This window comes from Podarcis filfolensis (genome assembly GCF_964270895.1).
Source record: "Podarcis filfolensis genome assembly, chromosome: 1".
Lineage (NCBI taxonomy): Eukaryota > Metazoa > Chordata > Lepidosauria > Squamata > Lacertidae > Podarcis > Podarcis filfolensis.
The window spans coordinates 21,389,874-21,416,148 of NC_139604.1; the positions used below are offsets into that span (position 1 = coordinate 21,389,874).

General features: G+C 44.1%; 1 protein-coding gene across 6 annotated transcripts in view; it reads right to left on the reverse strand.

Moving 5' to 3' along the window:
* Positions 1-26,275, reverse strand: part of WIPF1 (WAS/WASL interacting protein family member 1) — a 61,836-nt gene that overhangs the window by 9,105 nt on the left and 26,456 nt on the right. For 4 of the 6 annotated variants that reach the window (XM_083630864.1, XM_083630865.1, XM_083630868.1 and 1 more), the window contains exons 2-5: positions 9,066-9,154; positions 6,398-6,527; positions 4,048-4,200; positions 1,052-1,819 (exon numbers count right to left, since the gene is read on the reverse strand). In XM_083630864.1, coding sequence (XP_083486990.1) covers positions 1,052-1,819; positions 4,048-4,200; positions 6,398-6,527; positions 9,066-9,116 — 1,102 coding nt within the window. In that variant the 5' untranslated portion in view covers positions 9,117-9,154. Of the gene's footprint in view, positions 1-1,051; positions 1,820-4,047; positions 4,201-6,397; positions 6,528-9,065; positions 9,155-10,449; positions 10,579-26,275 lie in introns of those variants that run through there. The other 2 variants (XM_083630869.1, XM_083630866.1) reach the window with 2 other exon arrangements.

Below are 26,275 nucleotides of genomic sequence, written 5' to 3' on the forward strand. Positions count from 1 at the left end.
TTCAGGTTAAGAACTGTTTCAGGTTAAGAACCGACCTCCGGAACGAATTAAGTTCTTAACCCAAGGTGCCACTGTAATAATTCATACCCAGCCCATCTGGCTGGGATTCCCCAGCCACTCTGGGCGGCTCCCAGCAGAACATTAAAAATGTGAAAAAACATCAAACATTAAAAACTTCCCTAAACAGGGCTGCCTTCAGATGTCTTCTAAAAGTCAGATAGTTGTTTATTTCCTTGACATCTCATGGGAGGGTGTTCCACAGGGTGGGTGCCACTACCGAGAAGGCCCTCTGCCTGGTTCCCTGTGACCTCACTTCTTATAGTGAGAGAACTGCCAGAAGGCCCTTGGAGCTGGACCTCAGTGTCCAGGCTGAACAATGGGGGTGGAGACGCTCCTTCAGGTATACTGGAAGCAGTCAGCAGCTGCATTCCACCCCCCACCCCCATTTCGAAACAGGGCCCCATTGCCCTTTCTTATTCTGAAAGGTATGACTCATACCACAGAACATACCAGAGACATACTCAAGAACATCCTACACAGAAGGAACAAGAGGCCATTTATCTGTAAGCAGAGAGGAGGGTATTTGCTGTGTTTCTGTATTAGTGTTCTCATTTCTCGCTTGAAGCAAAGGGTATCTTAACAGCAATTTGGAAGATCCATGGAAAATTCTCTAGCTATACAACACACAAAATTTCACACACCGCCGTGCTAAATTTTATACACTGCTATGACGTCCCCCTCTCACTCCACCCCAATGTTTGCATTACAGTGGTACCTCTGGTTGCGAATGGGATCCGTTCCGGAGGCCCGTTCGCAACATGAAAAGAACCCAACCCACGCCTGTGCATGCGTGGGTTGCGATTCGCTGCTTCTGCACATGCGCATGGCATCATTTTGCGCGTCTGCGCATGCGTGAGCAGCGAACCCGGAAGTAACCCTTTCTGGTACTTCTGGGTCGCTGCAGGACGTATCCTGAAAGAACGTAACATGCGGTATGACTGTATGTATTATGGCATTCGCGTTGTTGCTGGAAGAACGCAGGGAGCCTCACCTGATCTGCTGGGTGGGTCTCTGACGGGAGGTGGCGGCCTCTCGCCTGGTGGCGGAGGGAGAGGTCCAGAGCGACAAGAACCAGGCAGGCTCGGTGGAGAAGGACACGCTAGCGATATATTCCTCTGAGGAAGCCGCGGCATCTCATCGTTTCCGCCGGATGTCGGTGGAACCAGAGGCGGGCCTGGCCTGCTTGGAGGTGGCGGAGGAGGGACCGGAGAGCCAAAGGATGGCCGAGGCGTGGAAGGAACCGGAGGCCTGTTGTTTTGAGGTGGAGGAGGCGGTGGCAAGGAAGCTTCCCGGTTGAGAGGTGGCCTGCTTCCTGCTGGGGGTGGCGGCGGCGGAGGCTTGTCTTCTGTCGGCCTGCCTGGGGCCGGAGGAAGAGGAGGCCTGTTTGCGAAAGGAGGAGGATGACCCCCTTGCGACGACTGGCGGAGGGACCCTCCGAATCGATTTCCGGGGAAAGGCGGAGGTGTGAGGCCTAAGCTGACTTGCCTGCTGGCTCCCGGCACAGGAGGGGGTCCTCGGTTGTACAGCGTTGATGGGACAGGTCTTGGAGTATTTGGCACGGGAGGAGCACCCATATCGGCCCTGGAACCAGGGTCAGGTCTCGGTGGAGGCATTCGGCTCCTCTGTGGCTCTGGAACGGCAGTTCTTTGCCCGGGAGAAGGGCCTGCAAACCGCCCTGCACCACCTGGGAGTGAAAAGGGCTTTGCCGACGTTGCTTTTCCTCCCGGTGGGAACACTGGAGCCCTGCTTCCTGGAGAATCTAAGAATGGAAAGAAATCAGTTTGTCATACAGAACCGAAACCACACGGAAAAGGATGGATTTTTCGCCCCGTACGTATTGCCGCGATATATGCAAACGTTTACTGCAACGTGAACGGTAGCATCCAAGGAAGGCTGAAGGACTACAGATCTCTTCAAAAAATAAAAAATCCAACAGAGGATGACCGCTGTCAGCGTGTATGCAAAGCATGCTCCATTTTCTTCATGCTGTTCGTTAAGCAATGGATCCTCGATGGTATATTCCCTACTTGACCGACAGCCCTGCAAAAATAGCTCTGGCTCAATGCAATTTACGTATATTTGGAGTGGCAGAAGGAATTTCTCTTCTGTCCGGTTACTTGCATATGTCTAGAAGAGGCAGTCTCATAGAAAAACTCGGGCTCGTTAAGTGCCGTGAGATTAAGAGGAGAGCCATAAATAGCCTGTGACACAACAGATAATACCAGCTCTGAAAGACTGTGTTGTATCAAACACAGGCTGAAAGACCTCCTCATGCACTTTTAACGGCACCGCTACATCCAAGCCTTATGGGAGACGCCTGCAATCAGGAAAGTACAAATCTGACCTGCCTCAGCCACTCCAGCTTGTTCCCTGACCCATAAATGCAACCATGAATCAAGGAAACTTTATTTCACAGTGCAGAATGCATACTGTTATTCCTTTTCGAAGCCTCTCTGCTCTGTAAGGTGACTTATTTTTGCCGGCATCGTTTTGCATTTTGCATTTAATTGTAAGCCATCCTGGGAAAACTCTCTTTTCCCCATGATGGGTGGTATAGCCATGTTTTAAATAAATATAATAAAAATATTGCTGCGCTAGATAATCCAGCCGTACAAACAGAGACAAAATGGATGTATTTAATGCCAGCATTGTCAAACACACATTCTCCCTTTCTGTCACAGACATGGGTTAATAGCATGTTACCAATAATATATACTATTCATAATCTATGTAAGTCAGTCTATACTGGAGAAGCAATCGGTGTAGTGGCTTAAGTAATACTGAGGGAAGCAGAGTTCAAACCTCTGCTCGGTCATGCAACTTACTAGGTCAGGCACAGGCAAACTCCGGCCCTTCAGATGTTTGGGACTACAATTCCCATCATCCTAACAGGACCAGTGGTCAGGGATGATGGGAATTGTAGTCCCAAACATCTGGAGGGCCGGAGTTTGCCTATACCTGTACTAGGTGCATGGGCGTAGCCAAGGGGGGCAGGGAGGGGCAGCTGTTCCCCATTAAGTAAATAAATAACAGCACTTAACTAACTGACCAATCACGCTGCAGATGGCTCAGTTCTGCCCCATCCCCACCCCGCCCACAAAAACCTTGTCCCGCCAACAAAAATCCTGGCTACGCCCAGGACTGGGTGACCCCAAGTGTTCTGGGGAGGGGGGGTTATTGGGTTGTTTTTGTTTTTATTATGTACAGTATTTTGTGTTTTTCTATTGTGATTTTATCTTGTGAACTGCCGTGAGAGCTGTGGGTATAGGGTGGTATACCAATTTAATTAATAATAGCAAGACAGCTGAATCTACCTTCCCAGAATTGCTATGAGATTAAAATAAGGTGCCCTCACATCTAAACCCCCAAGCTGCACGAAGCAAGGGTAAGATGCAAATATGATGAAGAATAAAACAGGCTAGAGCTGTAGGAGGGAGGACACAAAGAAGCATTTGCCTATGATACAGCTTTCAAAGTAGGGAGGCAGACCACCAAGTAGGCGAGGAGAAAAAGAAGATCTGTTTGTGGGTCTTGGCATAAAAGGCAGGTGCTTTGCAGTTTACTTGGCTGCTGTGTTCACACTGGAAAGTGATGCTGCACGCAGTTTCCATACTTATTTGGAGGGAAGGGGAGAGAAGAACGGAAAAGGTGGCAGACTGGGACGAGTGGAAAAGGGGGTTCAGGGGCAGTGAAGAGCGCCTGGATTTCAGGTGAGAAATGGTTCTATGCATCATGTAACAAGCAGCACTCATTCCTGAGCAGGCATTATCAAATGAAACCTCCATTCTGGTCCGCTTGGCACCAAGAAAGCCGGTCAGTCAATAGCTCTGCTGTTCCAGTGTGTGTGTGTGTGTGTAAGTGAGAGAGAGAGAGAGGAAGCACCCAGGATGGATTTATTGTATTCATATTTGGCCTTTCCTCGCATTGGGTAAGCAAGGATGCCAAGTGCAATATTCTGTGCGCCACTGAATGTATTCCCCGGCTTACCGTTATCCCTGTTTGCAGATCGGAGTTTGGGCATCCCTGCCTGGAACAGACCTCCTAAACCAGGTGGTCCTCCTCCACCATAGCTGCCACCGCCACCACCACCGCTGCTGCTGCTGCTCGTGAAGCCACCTCCACCACCAGACCCTTTAGGTTCTGCAGAGACAGCATGGGAAGGGAGGGAGAGCATTTAAACACCATAATTATTATTATTACAGTGGTACCTTGGGTTACATATGCTTTAGGTTACATACGCTTCAGGTTACACATTCCGCTAACCTAGAAATAGTACCTGCGGTTAAGAACTTTGCTTCAGGATGAGAACAGAAATCGGGCTCCAGCGGCACGGCAGCAGCGGGAGTCCCCATTAGCTAAAGTGGTACCTCAGGTTAAGAACAGTTTCAGGTTAAGAACGGACCTCTGGAACAAATAAGTACTTAACCCGAGGTACCACTGTATTTTTAAAAAATGTACTTACAAGCAATGACCAACTGAAATGCATACGAAGGGAGGGCCTGCGATCAGGCATGTGTGCACCTTGTTGAACCAGGAAGTGACCCGTAAACGGGTGGTGCACAGCGTAACAGGGCGGGGCATCCCACCGACATGAATGGGGGGGCGGGAACGGAACCCTCACGTGAAATGGTTGACTGTTCTACCCATCCATACTACCCAACAACTTAGGGGTGATGCGCAATCAAGGTTAAAACTGTAAAACAGATCAATACCTAAAATCTAAAGCAGAATAAAGATGGTGCAATTAAAACCCAAATAGCAACAGAGGGCGAAAGCAGATTTAAAAGATGCAAGGAACTTAAAAAACAAAACACTCTGTAAAAAGTCTAGGAGAATGAAGAAAGGTCTTCACATCCTAACAGGATCTGTAGGTTTTTGGTACCTGCTTTAAATAAAACAGCGACTGATCATGCCCCAAGGAGCAGCTGGGGCTGATGGGAATTGGAGTCCAACAACATCTGGAGGGCTAGTGGTTCCCCAGCCCTGGTCTAGGATAACTCAAGACCATTCAAGTTTTGGGCTGTGTACATAACAGAGTGGCACTGCACATGTGGGTCACATGGATCTGGTTTTTCTGCATACATGAGTGCTTTCAATTGAACTCTGAATAAGCATGGACCAATGGTACCAAATAGTATGGGAAACAGCCCTACTCGAAAAATTAACTAATAAACTGAAACTGACACGGGGACAAACAGAAGAAGACACCTTCACCCCGGTATGGCTCCCCTTTATCACATACACAGCCCAACAGGACAACGACAATAATCCACCAACAGCATACAAATCAATATGGCTAACCTGATCCAAAACACCCACCCACCTCACTCACACACGAAAACAAAGATCACCACAGCCAATCACAAACAAACAATCACACCCTAGGCCAACCCCAACCTCTCTCACCACCAAAGGAACACAAGTGAACAACACAAGCACGCTGACACCAAACTCTGCATACATTAAGCATAACAGAAACACCGCTACCCGACCCCACCCCCATCCATCTCCCCTCCCTCCACCCCCTTTCCTTTTTTTTTTCTTTTTTCTTTTTCTTTTCTTCTCTCCCTAATGCCTCATCAAATGAAACAGATTTGTAAAATTGTAACATGGAAGAAAAAAAAAATACGAGGCATTACACTTACACTGTAAAACAAGAAAACCCTTAATAAAATATATATATAAAAAAATTGAACTCTGAATATTTCCCATACACATTACTGTGTGCTGTTTTCCATGCCCCCAAATTAGTACTTCCTCACACACCCTGCATTCCAGAAACCTGAGGTCCATTGTGGGCATGCACACAGGTATTTATTTACCTGTACAATGTGGTCGTTTTCTTAAAAATAAAAATTGAAACACATATTTTCCAATATACCAGACTTTCAGAAAACAGAAGGGTGTTTGTTTGTTTGTTTGTTTCTAGAGTGTCATGCCTGGTCCCAACAGCATCTAGCCAACAGAAGCAGACAGTATGGCGATAGATGCCACCCCAGTAAAACAACTCCAGACATAACCCTCCTCACACCTTAGTACACCTGTTTGAAATATTAGGATGGATTTTTCGCCCTCACATTATCCATGGATCAGAAAAACCAGGAAATGAGGGGAAAGTGCAGACTACCACGTGGATGAGGACAATGTTATATAGACAACACGAGAAATATGCACACATGGGATGCATCAAATCCACTTTAAATTGCCAGGTGTACGCAGCCTTTACACGCATACATTCAGAACCACAGAGGAAAACCCTACACATTTCACAGCTTCAAGACGTCTGGCTAGTGGTGTAGAAAGTATTCTGCACTGAAAGACACAGAAGTATACTTACTATCGAAGACTGGGGCACTCCTGTCATTGGTAACAGCCTTCTTAAGTTTTTTCCCTTTGGTAATATCGGAGAGAAGAGCATTTCGCCCTGCTTGTTCGGATCTGTTTAAGCTCGGCTTTTCTGTATTCGCCTGCAAAGGAATGATACTAATTATGAAGCAGAACAAGGAAAGATGCATTTAAGTCACAATGATGTATGGTGTAGGAATCACCTTTCTTTTACACCTCAGAGCCAATAGTTACCCAACTATTTTTTGCAAATCGGATAGATAGCTGTTTGAATAACAAATCAGACCACCAGCAGTGCCAGATTGGCTCTGCCGGTGCGTTTACACCATGCCAACCTCCCTCCTGGCCTGCCCTCTCTCTCCCCCTCCCCAATATGCAACAGCCACCCATCTGTCGGGAAGGTAGCAGAACAGCTCTGCCCCACCCCACCATTTCTGGTGTTCACAATATCATATGGTGGGCATATGTTATATGGTTTAAATACAAAATGCCTATATGGGGCAGAAGATACAAAACTAATTGCTTGCAACATTATAGTTTTTGTACTTCTTTCCACATGGATGACTCCTTAAATGTTTGTGCAATGACCTTTACCAACATGTTTTCCCCCCTTAATTGACAGCTGTATGTCAGTCTGGTTCAGAAAGAAAGGTAGGGCATGACTATTTAATTATTATCTTTTTAAGAAAAGAAAAGCAGCCATTTTCCTTCAGGCACAGCATCCCTCCAGACCCAGTTGTGTTTCATTTTTCTACCAACAGGAAGTGGTTTTATACAGAGCCATACCAGTCGGTGGAGAGCAGCTGCCAATCAGAGTAGATGAATCATAGCATTGTAGAGCTGGAAGGGACTCTAAGGGTCAACAGGTCCACCCCCACTCTTAATCTCAGGGTTGTGGGTTCGAGACTCGCATTGGGTAAAATATTCCTGCATTGCAAGGGGTGGGACGAGATGCCCCTCATGGTCCCTTCCAACTCTACAATGCTATGATTCATCTACTCTGATTGGCAGCTGCTCTCCAGGACAATCATAAATAATAATAAATAATAAATTTATACCCTGCCCTTCCCGGTTCAAAAACCGGGCTCAGGGCGGCTAACAACAAATTTAAAACACTTAATTATAAAAGCAGCATAAAATACAGTATAAAAACATGAATAACAATAAAATTCAAAAATCAATTTAGGGGAAATAAGCATTAGATAATCCCCAGGGCTAGCTGGCTGAATTGGTCCTGCTTGGGCCAGCGAGGAGGCCAGGGGAGAATTAGCTGTGGGGTCTCAGAGCGGGTGATCTTCATAAAAGGGGAGGGGGAAGGAAGAGAAGGGAAATAAAAGATCAGGCTGAATTCAAATTAAAGGCCAGGCAGAATAGCTCTGTCTTACAGGCCGGACAGAAGGAGGTTAAATCCCGAAGGGCCCTAGTCCTAGACAACGAGATCCTAGGGACTGAAAGCAGATACTGTACGACCGAGCCACAAACCTTTCCCAAACATGGATGCTGTTCTGCATACCATTGCTGATTCTGTGACAATTAGCTGGGACTGTTGGACTTTACTACCCCAACATAATATGTGAGAATGGCTCTGGCCCGATGTCAGCACCTGGCAAACGTGCAGCAAATGCCAAGGTCAAGGCATGCAGTGGGACTGATCCTGTCACCACCCCTTTCATCCTGTGTGAAACAGGTCAGTGTGTGCAGAGCAGGGGTGAACCCCTGAACATGTGTTAAACACCAGGAACCTGTGATAAGCTGGGACTTTCAGACATCCATCTGTGGATGCAAAATGTATAGCAGCCCTGAATGTCTGCTTCATGTGGGGTTTTTTTTTAACTTGTTCATAATTAAGTCAGTATTTAAGTCAGTAAAGAAGAGACACTTTTAAGTTTGCTGTCTTGGAAACAGACACACAGTTCGTTTGCACAAAGAGAGTCATTTTCCAGATAGAGGCGAACACTTCCAATATCCAAACACAGGATTTCCTGGATATATTTTGAAGGGAATAAAACAGTTTCTTATAATGCTTTTTATTAAAAGTCCTTAAAGAATTCTGATCAAAGAGCTATTCCAATTTTACAGGCTCCATATTTAAAATCTGCCATGATTGCTATAAAGTTTTGAATTATCTTTTGTTAGCAGAAGCACACACATCTTTTAAAAAAAAGTTTAATAGAAAAAGAAAACATTTTGTATGAGCAACATGAAACAGCTCAGATTTCTCCAGATGTTCCAGAAGTTGACTCACGCCTCTTCAGAATTCCACTAAATAAGCATGTTTTCCCCAAGTGTAAAATCACGTGCAACATTCCGGCACTAGATTCCTACTCCTTTTCCTAAATGTTGTGCACATCATAATAACTCCGGAGGATGCAGATTACAAGTAAGGAGTCAACCTATTAAAAATATTTTTAAAAATCAGTTCAATTCCTATTCGGATTCATCAGTTTTTAATTTTATGGTTTATAGTTCAGGTTCAGACACCAAAGACGACTGAGGACTGAGGACGACTGAGTTCTACCCTGCTCTCCTGAGTCCTAGTCCAACTCTCTAACCACTACACCACACTGGCCAAGACCTTGGCTTCATTTTCATTGATCCATACAATAGATAGTGGTTGTTTATCCCCGTAAAAAAAGAAAAATAAAAAAGTTGAGACTTACCAAGGCAAGTGTTGGGGGAGGGGGAGGAGCTGGAGGAGGAGGGACAGGCATGGTTTAAACCTAAAAACGTTCTTCTATCACTGTGAAACCTGTCAAGGGGAAAAAACACCATTTTGTAACTTCTCAGAAATGTTCTGCTGAGGGGCAGTCCCCACTTTACACATTAGTAATTGTATAGATAATGACAAATCTGAACCGCAACAACTGAAATAACAAAAACCTCAAAGTTTTAGGCAACAGACATACCACCCTCTTGGGTGGTACAGCTTTTTAAGGAGAAAAGGCCCTTCCGAATAATTAAAATTATGACGCTATTATAGCCTTGGACCTCAGCAGAATGACTGAAAATCTGATATTTTGTCAAATCAAGCAAGCAGGGCGATAAGGAACGAGACAGAAGAACTTAAATAGAGAATGGAGATTCTTCATCTCAGGGTCGTGGATTTGAGCCTCACATTGAACAAAAGATTCCTGCATTTTAGGGGGTTGGAATAGATGACCCTCAGGGGTCCCTTGCAACACTACAATTCTACAATTCTATCTCTCAGCCAAATGTATGCACCTGACAGGGTTGCCAGGAGACTAAAATTCATAGAAAAGACCGCTGTGTATACCACCCTGAGTTCCTTAGAAGAAAGGTGGGATAGAAAATGAATAAATTAATGAATAAAATAACGGGGGCTAAAAAGGGGAGGGGGGGTTGGTACTTAGCCTGCCAGAAGAGTGGCAGAAAGTGAGGAAAGAGCATTTGTGGAGAAAGTCACCTCTTTTATTCAAAATATACATGCTTTAGTATTGCAACCTCAGAAGCAGAAAGCCAGGAAGAATAAATAAAACATGCTCTAGGTAACAGCAACCGTAATCGCTCATTACTTTGGGGTGCGGCAGGAGAGGAGAAATTCAATGGGGGACGGGACTCAAATACTGTACCAATGTGTTTTTGCACTCAATTATTTTGGAAGGGTGGTACAGGAAACAACTGAATCACTTCTTCCCTGCTCCAACTAAAGATTTTGTGCTTCCTATAGTGCACCACCCCCACTCTGTGTCCAGAGGAATTTTAAGATCCCAAGATTTACTTCTCTGGAAGTAAATGCTTGAGAAGGTTTAATTTTTTTGAGAGGTGGGGAGATGACACAACATTACCTGCGGTCACTTCCAGCTAATATAATTTCATATTATCTGTCCCAATAGCTTTGCCATCCATTCTCCCTCACTCTCTCACCCAATGAAGAAAGAAAACAATTACAGAAACACTTTAAAGATTGACTACGACAACAATAGAAGAAGGGGGAAAAAACCTGCTTTCAGGATTTAAAAAACACTTTTTTTAACTACAGCTTCAAAAGGTCAATGACAATAATAATAATCTAAAAATATATACTTAGGTCACGTAACCATCGGCCGAATTTCCGAACTACTCCAGAGTTGTGCACGTTGCAACGCTCATCACTGCAGCAAAACAGATACTATTCTCCCTGTGAGCATTTTACACCTAAAGATCAGAATCTGTAGCACTAAAATTTGTTCAACTTCCTGTTCAAAAATGGTCAACAGGAAAATTAAGTTCTCACAGCAAACCACAATCATCCTGTTCAACAGCTTCTTCTTTTTCCACAGTTGCAGTGGCCTGTGGAGTTCTGTGTCATACAGCCAACCATTTCTTGCCTTAAAAATAAATTAAAAAAAACCTTAGCTATATTAGTTCTTTTCTCTTTTCTCTTAGTTCATTTCAGTCAGAACGATAAGAGGCTTCTTATTTAATTGCCAGAAGCAAATTGGGGTTAGGATTTTTGTGTGAATTTTTAGCAAGACTGAACAACTTGATACGGAATGACGATTACCCACCAACTATAATAATAATAATAATAATAATAATAATAATAATAATAATAATAATAATAATAATAATATAATTTGTTATACCCTGCCCATCTGGCCGGGCCTCTCCAGCCACTCTGGGCGGCTTCCAACAGGATATTAAAAACACAATAAAATATCAAACATTAAAAACTTCCCTAAACAGAGCTGCCTTCAGATGTCTTCTAAAAGTCAGACAGTTGTTTATTTCCTTGACATCTGATGGAGGGCGTTCCACAGGGTGGGTGCCACTACCAAGAAGGCCCTCTGCCTGGTTGCCTGTAACTTGGCTTCTCACAGTGAGGGAACCGCCAGAAGGCCCTCGGAGCTGAACAATGGGGGTGGAGACACTCCTTCAGGTATATTGTTTAAGGATACATTTCGGGGGGGGGGGAAGTATTTTAAAGCTGAGGATGCATTGCCTCCTCTCTAGGTTTTCAGAGATGAGCTTTCATGAACGGGAAAAAAATAGGTATTATGATTATGACAGTTAGGCAGGCTCAAGTCTCACCAAAATCAGTAGATTGCTCTGATTTTTTAAAAATTGGAGGATTCCCATATGGGACAGCTGTATTCCTGCATTGGAGGGGGTTAGACTAGATGACACTCAGGTCCTTCCAACTCTACAATTCTATAATTTTATGAATGTTACAAGGCTCTATGATGTTAAAAACTATTTTTGCTGATTAGAGAGCTTAGAGGTGAGGCAGGGAATCTGTGACCGTCAAATGTTGCCGGTCAACAATTCCCATCATCCTTGACCATTAATTATTATACTTCCCTTGAAGGAAAAGTATGATTAATTAATAAATGGGGAGGCCTGCTTTCTTTTATGCTTCCCTCATACTTAATAATTTAAAAACATTTCAAATACCTCAACTCCTAAATTATTAACATGCTCGTAAATCCCCTTGCGTTATATATCAGTCGGTCTTTCACGTGGCGGCCTCTGTAGACTTAAGTCGACAGCATGTACCTAATCAGCCATTTTAAAGCAGCCATTCTAGAGACATTTAATGTAGATGGACCGCAGTAGCAGGCAGCTCTCGGAGGTTTTACTCATTTCCTGCACGATTAATCTCCAAGCAGAGAAAAAGAGGAAGACTAAATGTCAGCATAGGATTAACAAAAACAAAAAAACCCATAAGGCTGATAGAACTTAGCGGGGGGCGGGAGGGGGGGGAGAGAGAAATTAAGTCAAAAGTTTAAGAGTGGGCATTTTCCTGCCCACTGTTTCTGCTCCCTGACACTAAAAAAAGCAGTCTAAAGTCTAGTTAAGTTGCTCTGTGTATATGCATGTACATACAGAGAGAGATGGAAGAGGAAGGGAGTCAGGCGTTGAACAGATTCATCAACTCAAGTGAAGTAATGAAGAAGGAAGCTATCATTAGGTCCAGTCATGACCGACTCTGGGGTTGCGGCGCTCATCTCGCTTTATTGGCCGAGGGAGCCGGCGTACAGCTTCCAGGTCATTGTGGCCAGCATGACTAAGCCGCTTCTGGCGAACCAGAGCAGCACACGGAAACGCCGTTTACCTTCCCGCTGGAGCGGTACCTATTTATCTACTTGCACTTTGACGTGCTTTCGAACTGCTAGGTTGGCAGGAGCAGGGACCGAGCAATGGGAGCTCACCCTGTCACGGGGATTCGAACCACCGACCTTCTGATCGACAAGCCTTACGCTCTCTGGTTTAACCCACAGCGCCACCCACGTCCCTTCATATATTGCTATGAATACAATGTTATTTGGAACGACTTTATACAGAATATAGTAGGTTACTGAAGACTGGAGGAAAGACCCTCTTAAGTACATTAGGGGGGTGGGCAGGGGAAGGACTAGGCCATGTGAAAAATGAACATGAATTTTAGCTGCGGTTCATTCATTTTCAGCTTTGTATTCTTGTCACAAAAAAGCGCACCTAGAAATTTTGTTGTCGTGCCTATAACCTAGGTTTAAGCTGCCATTTAGCTCCTAGCTTTCGCATCTCAGTTTCTAACACTGGTTCCACTGTCTAACAGCTCTTACTGTCAGAAAGTTATTCCTGATGTTTAGTTGGAATCTGCTTTCTTGTTATGTTTTCTCCTTTCAGTATTGTTTTCTGGTAGTTCCTTTACGTTTTTCTCCAATGCTAGTTACTGTGAGATTTTACTTTCTTGGGCTCCATAATCACTGCAGATGGTGACAGCAGTCACGAAATTAAAAGATGCATGCTTCTTGGGAGAAAAGCAATGACAATCCTAGACAGCATCTTAAAAAGCAGAGACATCACCTTGCCGACAAAGGTCCGTATAGTTAAAGCTATGGTTTTCCCAGTAGTGATGTATGGAAGTGAGAGCTGGACCATAAAGAAGGCTGATCGCCGAAGAATTGATGCTTTTGAATTATGGTGCTGGAGGAGACTCTTGAGAGTCCCATGGACTGCAAGAAGATCAAACCTCTCCATTCTGAAGGAAATCAGCCCTGAGTGCTCACTGGAAGGACAGATCCTGAAGCTGAGGCTCCAATACTTTGGCCACCTCATGAGAAGAGCAGACTCCTTGGAAAAGACCCTGATGTTGGGAATGATTGAGGGCACAAGGAGAAGGGGACGACAGAGGATGAGATGGCTGGACAGTGTTCTCGAAACTACTAACATGAGTTTGACCAAACTGCAGGAGGAAGTGGAAGACAGGAGTGCCTGGCGCGCTCTGGTCCATCGGGTCACGAAGAGTTGGAAACGACTAAACAACAACAACAAGTTTCTGTAGGCGAACTTTCCTAACACAACAGTTTGCTTTCATAGAATGCAAATTCCTTGCTACCCTTGGCCATGATTCTCACGACACCCTCCTCAAGCACAATTGGCTGGCTTGGATTTGCCATTGCACTGTGAACAGCTCCCATCAGCTCCAGCCAGCACGGCCAATGGCAAAGGAGGATGGGAGTTGTAGTCGAGCCACACGCCTGGAGGGCCATTTGGTCCCCATCTTTGGCCCACGAGGCCCCTTTCCAAGCTCTCGCATGCCGGTGCAAACGGCGAGCTCGACGAGTCTACTGAAGTTTAACGCAGTGAAAAATTGGCATTTGTCGGGTTGTTAAAGGACAAGGCGGCACATGCCGAGCGCTAGTAAACAATGTAACTACCCATTTGCATGCACAATTAAAAGCTCCAGCAGATATGATGGCAGGGCGATAGCCTTAAAAGTAGATCCTGCTCTTTATTGCCGTCAGGAGTACACTTTGCTCTTCTGCAAGACGGGCTCTTGCTGCTTAAACAGGTGAACCAAAACAGTCCAACAATCTCCCCAGATACATTCCAATGGAGACCTCATATTGAGGACATCGGCTGAAAAAGAAGTATACTACGTCATGTGCACTGCGACTATACCTCTGTAGATCTAAGGGAACAACAATGGCCCCAGGCCCCAGAATTCAACACCATTAATTAATTAATTAATTAATTAGTCACCTAATTAATCTGACTGGGTCACCGCAGCCACTATGGGTGGCTTCCAAACAAATTAAAACACAGCAAGACACCAAATATTAAGAACTTCCCTATACAGGGCTGTCTTCAGATGCCGTCTAAAAGTCAGATAGTTGTTTATTTCCTTGACATCTGATAGGAGGGCGTTCCACAGGGTGGACGCCACTACCGAGAAGGCCCGCTGACTGGTTCCCTGTAGCTTCACTTCTTGCAGTGAGGGAACCGTCAGAAGGCCCTTGGAGCTGGACCTCAGTGTCCGGGCTGAATGATCGGGGTGGAGATGGTCCTCCCCCCCCCCAATTGTGGCCTTTGCACACTGCACAAGCACTGGTTTTCCTGTCAACATTCCCAAATAAAATGGCAGCAATACTCCCAGGAAGTCTAAATCAGTCTCTAAATAATTATGCGCTGCGGTGTTCAACGGCATAAGCTTACAGTGTTGTTAAAAATGGCTTCCTGCAAACATACAGCTGATTTTGATGGTCTTCAGCAATGCCAGGGTTCCCCCCCCCCACATGCTGGCCCCTATCTAGCATGGCATGGTGAGAAACTGCTTGTAGCAGCCAGAGGTTGCATACATGGCAACAAAGTTCCCCTCTGCCTTAGAAGACTGATGCTTCGGCCTCACTGTGAAGGAGCTAGACATCGTAAGTGGGGAGCCTGTGTATCACCCTTCAGATGTTGCTATGTGACAACTCTAATCATCCCTGACCATCGGCTGTGCTGGATTGTGCCATCCGACACTGAAGGCAAACAACATCAGGAGGGCCACAGGTTACTTGGTTACTCCTAATTACATTCAACAGGAGGCCTGTGACTGCACAAGCCCTCTCCACAAATCTGCACGACATCTGCAGGTGCAAGTTGTTTTACCTGTATCTCAGTAGGGTTCGGCGCACATCTTTGTGCATGGAGGGCAGAGCTTTGGCCCTGCCCTTTCAGCTGCTCACCCTCCACCACATAGCAGACTCTTCTGCACATATACCCAGGAAAAAGGAGGCCTTTTTCTGCACACCTAAGGCAATTGACAGGAAACAGGGCAGGGCTCTCTCTGCAGCTGCCCGACTCTGCACCTAGCAACTCCCATGCCAGCCATGGGGAGGTGGGAGTTCTATCACAAGGACTCCTTTCAGGGTGCCTCATTGGACAGGGCTGAAACTGTGACAACCTTATTTGTTATGCCTGCCAGCACGTTGAGGTAGCAACTAACACACAAACCTTGCAATGGCGGTTGTTGAGAAAAGAAATTGCTATAGCTGGGCTTCAGATACAGAAGTGGCTGCATGGCAAAAGGAACTGCAAAAAACCCCCAGCACTGCGTATGTCAAAAAGAGGTACGTTAAAAAGGGTGAAAGAGTCGTGCCACAAAGGATCTAGACCAGGGGTCAGCAAACTTTTTCAGCAGGGGGCCGGTCCACTGTCCCTCAGACCTTGTGGGGGGCCAGACTATATTTTTTGGGGGGGAATGAATTCCTATGCCCCCCAAATAACCCAGAGATGCATTTTAAATAAAGGGACACATTCTACTCATATAAAAACATGCTGATTCCCGGACCGTCCGCGGGCCAGATTTAGAAGGCGATTGGGCCGGATCCGGCCCCCGGGCCTTAGTTTGCCTACCCATGATCTAGACCAGCGACTGCTGCTGTTCTGATCTTTGCATGTGCACACACAGAGAGAGTCAGATTTTCTGCAGTCTTCCCACCTCTGTGAAAGCACAAGAGGGCAATTATTTGTTGACCTACGACAAATCAAATGCACTGTAAAATCAGAGAACTGTAGAGATCCCAAGGATCATCTAGTCCAACCCCCTGCAATGCAGAAATCTCAAGAAGATCATACATGACAGACAGCCATCCAACCTCTGCTTAGAAACTTCCAAGGAAGGAGAGCCCACAGCCTCCCAAGGGAGACCACCCACTGTCTAACACCTCTTACTGTCAGAAAGGTCTTCCTGATGTTCAGCCGCAATCTCCTTTCTTGTAACATGGACCATTGGTTTGGGGCCTACCCTCTGGAGCAGGAGAAAACAAGCTTGTTCCATCTTCCATGTGACAGCCCTTTCGATATTTTAAAATGGCTATCACAATTCCTCTCAGTAGCACCTTAGAGACCAACTAAGTTTGTTATTGGTATGAGCTTTCATGTACATGCACACTTCTTCAGATACCTGCACTGCATGCACACGGAAGCTCATACCAATAACAAACTTAGTTGGTCTCTAAAGTGCTACTGGAAGGAACTTTTTTATTTTTTGTTTTGACTATGGCAGACCAACATGGCTACCTACCTGTAACCATATCTCCTCTCAGTCTTCTCTTTACTAGGCTAAATATACCCAATTCCCTCAACTGTTCCTCATAAGGTTTGGTTTCCAGATCCTTGATCATCTTGGTTGCCCTCCTCTGCACACATGTCAGCTTGTCAATATCTTTAAATTGCGGTGCCCAGAACTGGACACAGTACTCCAAGTATGGCCTGACCAAGGCAGAATACAGTGGGACTATTACTTCCCTTGATCCGGACACTATACTTCTGTTGATGCAGCCTAGAATAGCATTTGCTTTTTTTGCTGCTGCACCATTCTTGCATGTTAAGCTTGTTAAGACTCCTAGGTCCTTTTCACTGGCAATCCAGATGTTCCCCACCTTATATTTGTGCAGCTGATTCTTGCTGGCTAAGTGAAGAACCTTACATTTGTCCCTACTGAAATTCATTTTGTTTGTTTGGGCACAGTTCTCCAATCTGTTAAGGTCAACTTGAGTCCCGATTCTGTATTCTGTGGCAATGGCTCCCCCTTCCAGATTGACATGATCTGCAAATTTGGTTAGCTTCCCCACAATACAGTGGTACCTCGGGTTAAGTACTTAATTAGTTCCAGAGGTCCGTACTTAACCTGAAACTGAAGCACCACTTTAGCTAATGGGGCCTCCTGCTGCTGCTGCGCCGCCGGAGCCCGATTTCTGTTCTCATCCTGAAGCAAAATTCTTAACCCGAGGTAATATTTCTGGGTTAGTGGAGTCTGTAACCTGAAGCATATGTAACCCGAGGTACCACTGTACCTTGATACAAGTTGTTTATAAAGATGTTGAATACCAGTGGGCCCAAGGCAGAACCCTACGGCCTCCCACTTGTCCCCATTTTTCCAGGATCACAAGGAACCATTAGGGAGCACTCTTTGGGTTCAGTCAGTCAATTAGCTACAAATCCACCTAACAGTACACATCCAGTACACATTTTACCAGCTTCTCCACAAGAATATCATTGGGGATTTCGTCGAAGCCTTATGGAAATCAAGATATATTACATCCACAGAATTCCCCTGATCCACCAAGCTTGTAATTTTTATCAAAAAAGAAATATGATTCATCTGGCATGACTTGTTTTCGAGAAATCCACGAAAAAAGAGAAGAAATAGAAATGGCAGTTTCAGAGCCTTTGCCCAGAGTGGCATGTTTAAAGTATGGTACTGAAATCCTGGGCACAGCTCCTTCTCCTCCTTTCCAAAATGCAATGGGGAGGCAGCCAGATGAGAGAGGGAGGTGCTTAAAGCTCCTGAATAGATTGTACAGTCATTAATGACCACCCCATCCTAAGGAAACTGACTCAAACCCCCCACTGATTTCATCAGGACCTTCCTCTAAGGTGCTTCAGTTTGGAGGGTTTCATATTCCATGGTTTTGCAAACTAAAAAAACTTGTCTGGAATCCCATTTGGATAGGAAGTGTTAGGGAGAAGTGTTTTGCTGTAGAAAAGCAGCTGAAGGGAGCAAAGGTTAAGTGCTCCCTCCCTCTGTTGTGATTTGATGCCCTCCTGGCATCATCAAAAGGGGTGCCTGGGCTGACCCTGAAATACAGACATTTGGCTGGAAAAAAGTATACAGAGAGCCATATGAGTTTTCCACACGGCGTAGACTAGAGCCTTCAGGAAGAAAGCCGCCTTCTGTATAATTTGTCCCATGTGTTACATTCACCACCAGAACATTTAACAACATGGTATGGCAACTACATTTTGGATAAATATTACAGTTTCAGGAATTTGGCTAAATTTACATGATTCCCCCCCCCAAGTGTTCGAGAGAGAGAGAAATCACCTGTATGATGAATCTGCTTTGACCAGTTAAGGGAGATTTTTTTAATGTGAAGCTGTATCCTCAGCTAACCTTCCAGCTGTTGCAGTCTATTGGCTGGAGGGAGATCATGCAAACTTCAGCATTCAAGCTTGTGTGCAATACAGACAAAGGGAAGGAGAGGAGCTGAGTTTTGACTTTAGCATATCTTCACGGGAATTAGGAAATAAGGGGGCAGGGGGGAAGAGAGGGAATAAGCAACATACCTTTCATCTCTCTTTTTTAAAGGATAACGCTGTAAGTCCCAGCCCCCCACCATATGGATTCAAAAACTAAGGCCATATGGATTCAAAAACTAAGGCCATTGACTGCCAATGAAAGATACCTTTTAAAGAACTATTTGAAAGTTAAGTTTTTAACTTTTAAAATAATAAAACCATTTGCATTGTGTGTGGGGTTTTTTTTTTTTTTTTTTTTAAAAAGTCAAATACAGTGGACCTTCTAGTTGTGTACCGCTCTGGGTACGTAACTTTCGAGTTACAAATGCGGCAAACCAGGAAGTGTATACTTCCAGGTTTCGCTGCGCACACATGTGCAGAAGCACTCTGCGTGCTGCGCACATGCGCAGAAGCGCTCGATTGCGCCGTGTGCACAGAAGCAGCACCTCTGCCTACAGGCTTTTCAGGTTGCGGATGGACCCCCGGAACGAATTTACCGTATTTTTTGCTCTACAAGACGCACCCGACCATAAGACACACCTAGTTTTAGAGGAGGAGAACAAGAAAGAAAAAATTCTCTCCCTCTCTGCGCAGCGCCTCTCCAGCAAAGCCGGAGGAGAAACAGAAGGGGTTCCTTTTCTCCTCCCGCTTTGCTGAAAGGGTGCTGCGCAGCTTTCCCTCTCTGCGCAGCGCCTCTCCAGCTAAGCGAAGTCAGAACAGCTCTTGATCTCCTGGCTTCAGGGATAGCTGCGCAGCCTGCATTCGCTCCATAAGACGCACACACATTTCCCCTTACTTTTTAGGAGGGAAAAAGTGTGTCTTATAGAGCGAAAAATACGGTAGTTCATATCCGGAGGGTCCACTGTACAGTCGTACCTTGGATCCCAAACAACTTGCGAGTCAAATGTTTTCTTTTCTTTTCTTTTTAATGGTATTTATTAAAATTTCAAAAAGAATTACAAAAGTAAAAAAGAAATAGAAAAAAGAAACAAAAAATACAAAATACAGAAAAAATAAAAACAATTAAAAATAAATCCATCTTTCCATGTCTTGCCTTTCATTTACTTATTTCCCTGACCTCCTCACACCTCCCTTTTTTGTATTCCAGTTCAAATGGTTAATTCAGCAAATCCTTTCCCTCTTTGTTTTTATCTTAATTCTTTATCTTAATATATTATGGCTTTATATTTTCACCTGTTAACAATCCATTTTTACATACTCCTTTTTAACATTGTTGCTAAAACCACTTAATTTCATTCCGACATCATTTTAACATTAATTAATTTTGCAATGTTTCTGTAGATAGTCTTTAAATTTCTTCCAATCTTCTTCCACCGACTCTTCTCCCTGGTCTCGGATTCTGCCAGTCATTTCCGCCAATTCCATATAGTCTATCACCTTCATCTGCCATTCTTCCAGGGTGGGTAGGTCTTGTGTCTTCCAATACTTTGCAATGAGTATTCTTGCTGCTGTTGTAGCATACATAAAGAAAGTTCTATGCTTCTTTAACACCAATTGGCCGACCATGCCCAGGAGAAAGGCCTCTGGTTTCTTCAAGAAGGTATATTTAAATACCTTTTTCATTTCATTATAAATCATCTCCCAGAAAGCCTTAATCCTTGGGCACGTCCACCAAAGGTGAAAGAATGTACCTTCATTATCTTTGCATTTCCAACATTTATTGTCGGGCAAATGATAGATTTTTGCAAGCTTGACTGGTGTCATGTACCACCTGTATATCATTTTCATAATATTCTCTCTTAAGGCATTACATGCCGTGAATTTCACACCTGTGGTCCACAACTGTTCCCAGTCAGCAAACATAATGTTATGTCCAACATCTTGTGCCCATTTAATCATAGCAGATTTTACCGTTTCATCCTGAGTATTCCATTTCAACAGCAAGTTATACATTCTTGATAGTATCTTAGTTTTGGGATCTAACAGTTCTGTTTCCAATTTTGATTTTTCCACCTGGAAGCCAATTTTTTTGTCCAGATTGTAAGCCTCCCTTATTTGATAATAATGAAGCCAGTCTCGCACTTTATCTTTTAGTTTCTCAAAACTCTGCAATTTCAATTTGTCTCCGAAACCTCTCTTTCTCAATCGGTGTTAGATTTTTCTCGAGAACCTTAGTTTTTAACTTGTTCAACTTAAATCCTGCCACTTGACCAAATTCTTGAATCAGTTCCAATACTCTTTTAGTACTAGATTCTGGCTCCTGTAATGTCAATACTAAATCATCTGCAAAAGCTTTCAATTTGTACTGTTTGGCTCCGACCTGTATACCTTTAATCAGTTGGTCCCTTCTGATCATATTTAGCAAAACCTCCAGGACCGAAATAAAAAGCAATGGGGAAATTGGGCAACCTTGTCGTGTCCCTTTCTCTATCTTAAATTCCTCTGTCACCACATTGTTAACAATTAGTTTAGCCTTTTGTTCTGAATAAATTGCACCTATACCATTTTCAAAACCTTGACCAACCCCCATCCCCTGAAGATTTTTCTTCATAAAACTCCAAGAGATATTATCAAAAGCTTTCTCCGCATCTGCAAATATTAAGACTGCTTTAGTATTAATGTTCACTTGCAGTTTTTCCAAAATGTTAATTATATTTCTTGTGTTGTCAGACAAGTGTCTACCCGGGAGAAAGCCAGCTTGGTCTTTATGTATCTCTTCCACTAATACTTTTTTTAATCTTTTAGCCAAAATATCTGCAAAAATTTTGTAATCCACGTTAAGCAGGGATATGGGGCGGTAGTTCTTAAGTTGTGTCTTTTCAGACTCAGTTTTCGGTATAAGTGTAATGTAAGCTTCCTTCCACGACTCTGGTGCTTTTTTCCCCTCCAAAATTTCATTACAAACCTCCTTTAGTGGTTGAATTATTCAATCTTTCAAAGATCTATAGTATTTTGAAGTTAAACCATCCAGCCCTGGAGATTTGCCCAGCTGCATATTCTGGATGGCACCTTCTACCTCCTGTTCTGTTATTTTATAGTTCAACATTAACTTGTTTTCTTGAGAGATTTTTTGTAATCCATTTGTTTTTAAAAATTGATCTATATCAATCTCTTTCTGTGGCCCTTGTGTATATAACTGTTTAAAATACCTCTGGAAACATTTTCTAATTTCCACTGGATTCTGTATATTCTTTCCTTCCACTTCCAAATTTGTAATGGTGTTAAGTTTTTGTCTTTTTTTCATTTGCCAGGCTAACAGTTTCCCACATTTATTAGCCGATTCAAATGTCCTTTGTCTCATCTGTTTAATTTTCCATTCTATTTCCTGATTCATCATTTTCATATATTGAACTTGATATAACTTTATTTCTCTCAGAATCTCTTGTGACTTTGGTTTCGCTCTCAATTTCTTCTCACCCTCTTTTATTTTCTCCAGAATTTTTTCTTTTTTCTCATTTTGAGTTCTCTTCATTATTGCATTCTGTTGAATTAGAAACCCCCTCATAACCGCTTTGCTTGCGTCCCAGATTACTCTTTTTTCAATGGTAGTATTCATATTTATCTCCAAGTAATCTCTCAAGGTTTTTTGGGCCAAATGTTTTCGCTCCTGAATGCCGGAAACCCGAAAGTGAGTGTTCCAGTTTGTGAACATTCTTTGGAACCCGAACAACCAACGGGGCTTCCTGCAGCCAATCGGAATCCACGCTTTGGTTTCCGAACGCTTTGGAAGTCCAAACTGCTGCACAAGGCTTACAGAAGTGGAGGGAAGGGGTAAACAAGCCCTTGCTATGATCCCGATGAAAAAATTATCCCCTCTCCATTGCCTTGCACATATCATTATACTTATAAAATCCCTGTATGTGGTTGTTAACCCCACGATTAACATAACGTCTACTTCAGCCCTTAAAGGTCACCAAGTAGCAAGCAAGCGTCCCCACCCACAAACCACACCAATCTGAATACATAACCAACTAAGAGCTTTTGTGTATGTGCCTTCATTGGATTCCCAAAGATCCTTCATGTTTTCTCAGCAGTCGGGGGTTTAACAGAAGCAAATTTGCCTTTGGGCTTTGAATGACGTCTGTCACACGTGCCACTGTGGTGCTTTGAGGGCCTAACTACATCAAATCATGCTGATTACAGTAAGACAAGATATATATATTTAAAGTAATCCTAGGTGAGGAGAACACTCTCTCTCCACGAGGACCACAGCACACAGGTAGAGGAGGTCCAACTTCTTCCTCCCTCATCACGATGCAATGGGATCCCCCCCCCCAATCGCTAACTGCAGTACCATGCACTGGAAAGAGGTGTTTCCACTGAGTTTGTGGCTGTGGAAGGAAGTGTCAAACCACTCCTTCCTGGTGAGCAAACTTTTTGAGTTCTCCAGAACTCTCCCTTTTGCTTAACATTCAACCTGAAGATGAGTTCTGGAGGACTCAAAACACTACTTAGTCCACCCCACCACCCCACCCCAGATTTTAGGCATAGCTATCAACCTTCCCTTTTTTTGCGGGAAATTCCCTTATTCCAGTGCCATTTCCCGCTGCTATCCCGGATTGTTAGATATCCCGTAGACTGTCCCCGGGACAGGTGAGGCTGCTGATCCCTTATTTTCAAATCTGAAAGTTGACAGCTATGATTTTAGGTGGTCCAAAGAAAGATACTGTGGCTTTTGAATTTCATCTCGTGGAACAAATACACAATCTCTGGCTAAGCACTGAAATATTTCAGATTGTTCTCCTGTTCTCACCATATGTGCCTCTACAGTGGTACCTCGGGTTACATACACTTCAGGTTACAGCCTCCGCTAACCCAGAAATAGTGCTTCAGGTTAAGAACTTTACTTCAGGATGAGAACAGAAATCGTGCTCCGGCGGCGCGGTGGCAGCAGAAGGCCCCATTAGCTAAATTGGTACCTCAGGTTAAGAACAGTTTCAGGTTAAGAACGGATCTCCGGAACGAATTAAGTACTTAACCCGAGGTACCACTGTATTCTAGTTCCAGCTCAGGGAGAGAAAAAAGGTGAGTCTTATCAATCAGCAGGGTTTTTTGGGTGGGTAGAGGGGAGACACCAGTTTAACACCTTCCAAAGTAAGCAGAAAAGTTTTAATAAAAGCAATTCAACTTGCTTGCTGTTTAGCTTAAGCACCTGCGAAAACCACAAAGCGCAGTATAAAAGGGCCTCTTCTGCTCCCTGTTAACTTTTAAATTTTATTTCAATGCTGCAATGCTGCCAGTAGGGATAAATATTTTGGCTGCACCGGGCAAGAATGAATTTGTTTTAAGCTTACTTACTTTTCTATTTAGTTTCTGCCATTAATAAACGGAAAACTGCATTTGCAGAGATTGAGGGGCGGGGCAGAGGGAATCTTCCTTGCCAGAATAAAACTGGAATCCCAGAAGTCAAAGCCTCCTGCCCATACATCTGTGCATGATTTATATATTCTGTTTCAGATCCTACTTCGTCCAAATCAGTCACCCCCAACCTGGTGCCCTTCAGATGTCTTGCCATATAACCTCCACCTAGCTGGGACTGAGATTGGCATTCTAGTCCAAAACATCTGGAACACACAAGGTTCGGGGAGGTCTGGACAGTAATCTTAAACCAGATGATAAAAATCAGCAATTTCTGTTTTGAGCATGTTTAGGGTTAGGAATACCCACTCAAGAGAGTGTTATTCAACTGACATTTCCAAACTACTTGGAACTTTGGAGGTGAAAGAAACCTTGCAAAACATTTACTTAGGAAATATACCAAAGGAAACAAAATTTCCCTGGCTATTAGCCTGGGGGAGAAAACAAACAGGCAATGCGTATGCACATGCACAAACGCAGCCGAAATTGGGCCAAGCATTTAAAGATATTTTTTCTATTGTCTGATCCCATACAGAAGCTTCTTTTAGAAGGGGACAAACACAGAACTTCATAGCCTTACAAAACTGCAGGCTTCTAATGGATCGGCTAAAAAAAAGAAGGAAAAAAGCCAAGACACTAGTTAATTTGCACACTAAACAAATTCACTTAAACATCTGGCCCAAGGCTGGCTGGCAGGTCCCAAATGCATCTTTGAAAAATCTGGGCAGCAGTTACGTTTTCTGAGAAATAAAGCACACGCACTAATTTGTTCAAGAGACTTTGATCACACCAAGACACCTGCAACTGTACAGGTGGTACCTCGGGTTAAGTACTTAATTCGTTCCGGAGGTCCGTTCTTAACCTGAAACTGTTCTTAACCTGAAGCACCACTTTTGCTAATGGGGCCTCCCGCTGCCGCCGCACTGTCGGAGCACGATTTCTGTTCTCATCCTGAAGCAAAGTTCTTAGCCTGGGTTAGCGGAGTCTGTAACCTGAAGCGTATGTAACCAGAGGTATCACTGTAGTTCTTTGGAGCTTCAGCACAGCTGAAGGCTTGGGTTTGTGGAATGCCTTTGCAAGAAGCTGCTGTGCAAGGAGCATAAAACCTTCTACCTACCCCATCAAATTGCTCCCCCAAAGCAAAGATCTGTTAAGGGCTGCAGTGGGTTACATAACCAGGGTTGCCATCACGGAAAACTCACCCATGCCCTTCCCTCCTTGTGAGGATCATTTGTCCCCATTTATTTACGTTTTAGAAGAATATTTGCACCCTTCATTTGCACTGTCTAGTCTAGCCTCTGTGGACCACAACTCCCAACATCCCATGCCAGTTTGGCCAAAAGTCAGGGAGTTGTAGTCTAAAACATCTGGGGAAGAGTACCACATTGGCTACTTCTGAGCTAGTTTGTAAAGCATCACACTATAGTCTATTGTAAAAATTTAAAAAATGATCAAAATATGACAGAGAAAGGAGGTGTTTACAAGGGCCCCGGAGAAGGAGTAAGCAGCGTCTGTCTATATAGCAGGCTCTTAAAAAAAATAGCAGAAATCGTGGCTTGCACCTTTGAAAAGCTAATAAAATATAGTGCTACCTCGGGTTACATACGCTTCAGGTTACATACGCTTCAGGTTACAGACTCCACTAATGCAGAAATAGCGCTTCAGGTTAAGAACTTTGCTTCAGGATGAGAACAGAAATCGTGCTCCGGTGGCGCGGCGGCAGCAGAAGGCCCCATTAGCTAAAGTGGTGCTTCAGGTTAAGAACAGTTTCAGGTTAAGAACGGACCTCCGGAACGAATTAAGTACTTAACCCGAGGTACCACTGTAATACACAGATTTTAACATCTCTAAGCAGCAAAGTTCGGCAGATGTTGGACATCTGCCAAGGCATGGAGCCCACTGCCAGAACCACTTAAACTGTTACTTTACGTTTTACACTTCTATAACTAAAGTTATGCACTTTACTTAACGCTCAATTAGCTTCATAATAACATTCCTATTAATTATTTTTTGTTGCAAACCAAAAGGGCAGAAAAGCATGACCAAAACACACACACACACACACAACTACTCCCTCTGAACACAAAACACCCACCAGCCACTCCCAGGGACAAGACTTGAATTCAGACAGGTGCGGAAAGGAGGGTATAAGGGCAAGTGCAGCTGTGCAGGGCACCTACAGGCACCAACAGGAAAAACATGCTAGTGGGTCGAATGAGCTCTGGTGGCATGCAGGGCTATGCAGGAAAAACAAAACACCGAGGGCTTTCAGAAAGGT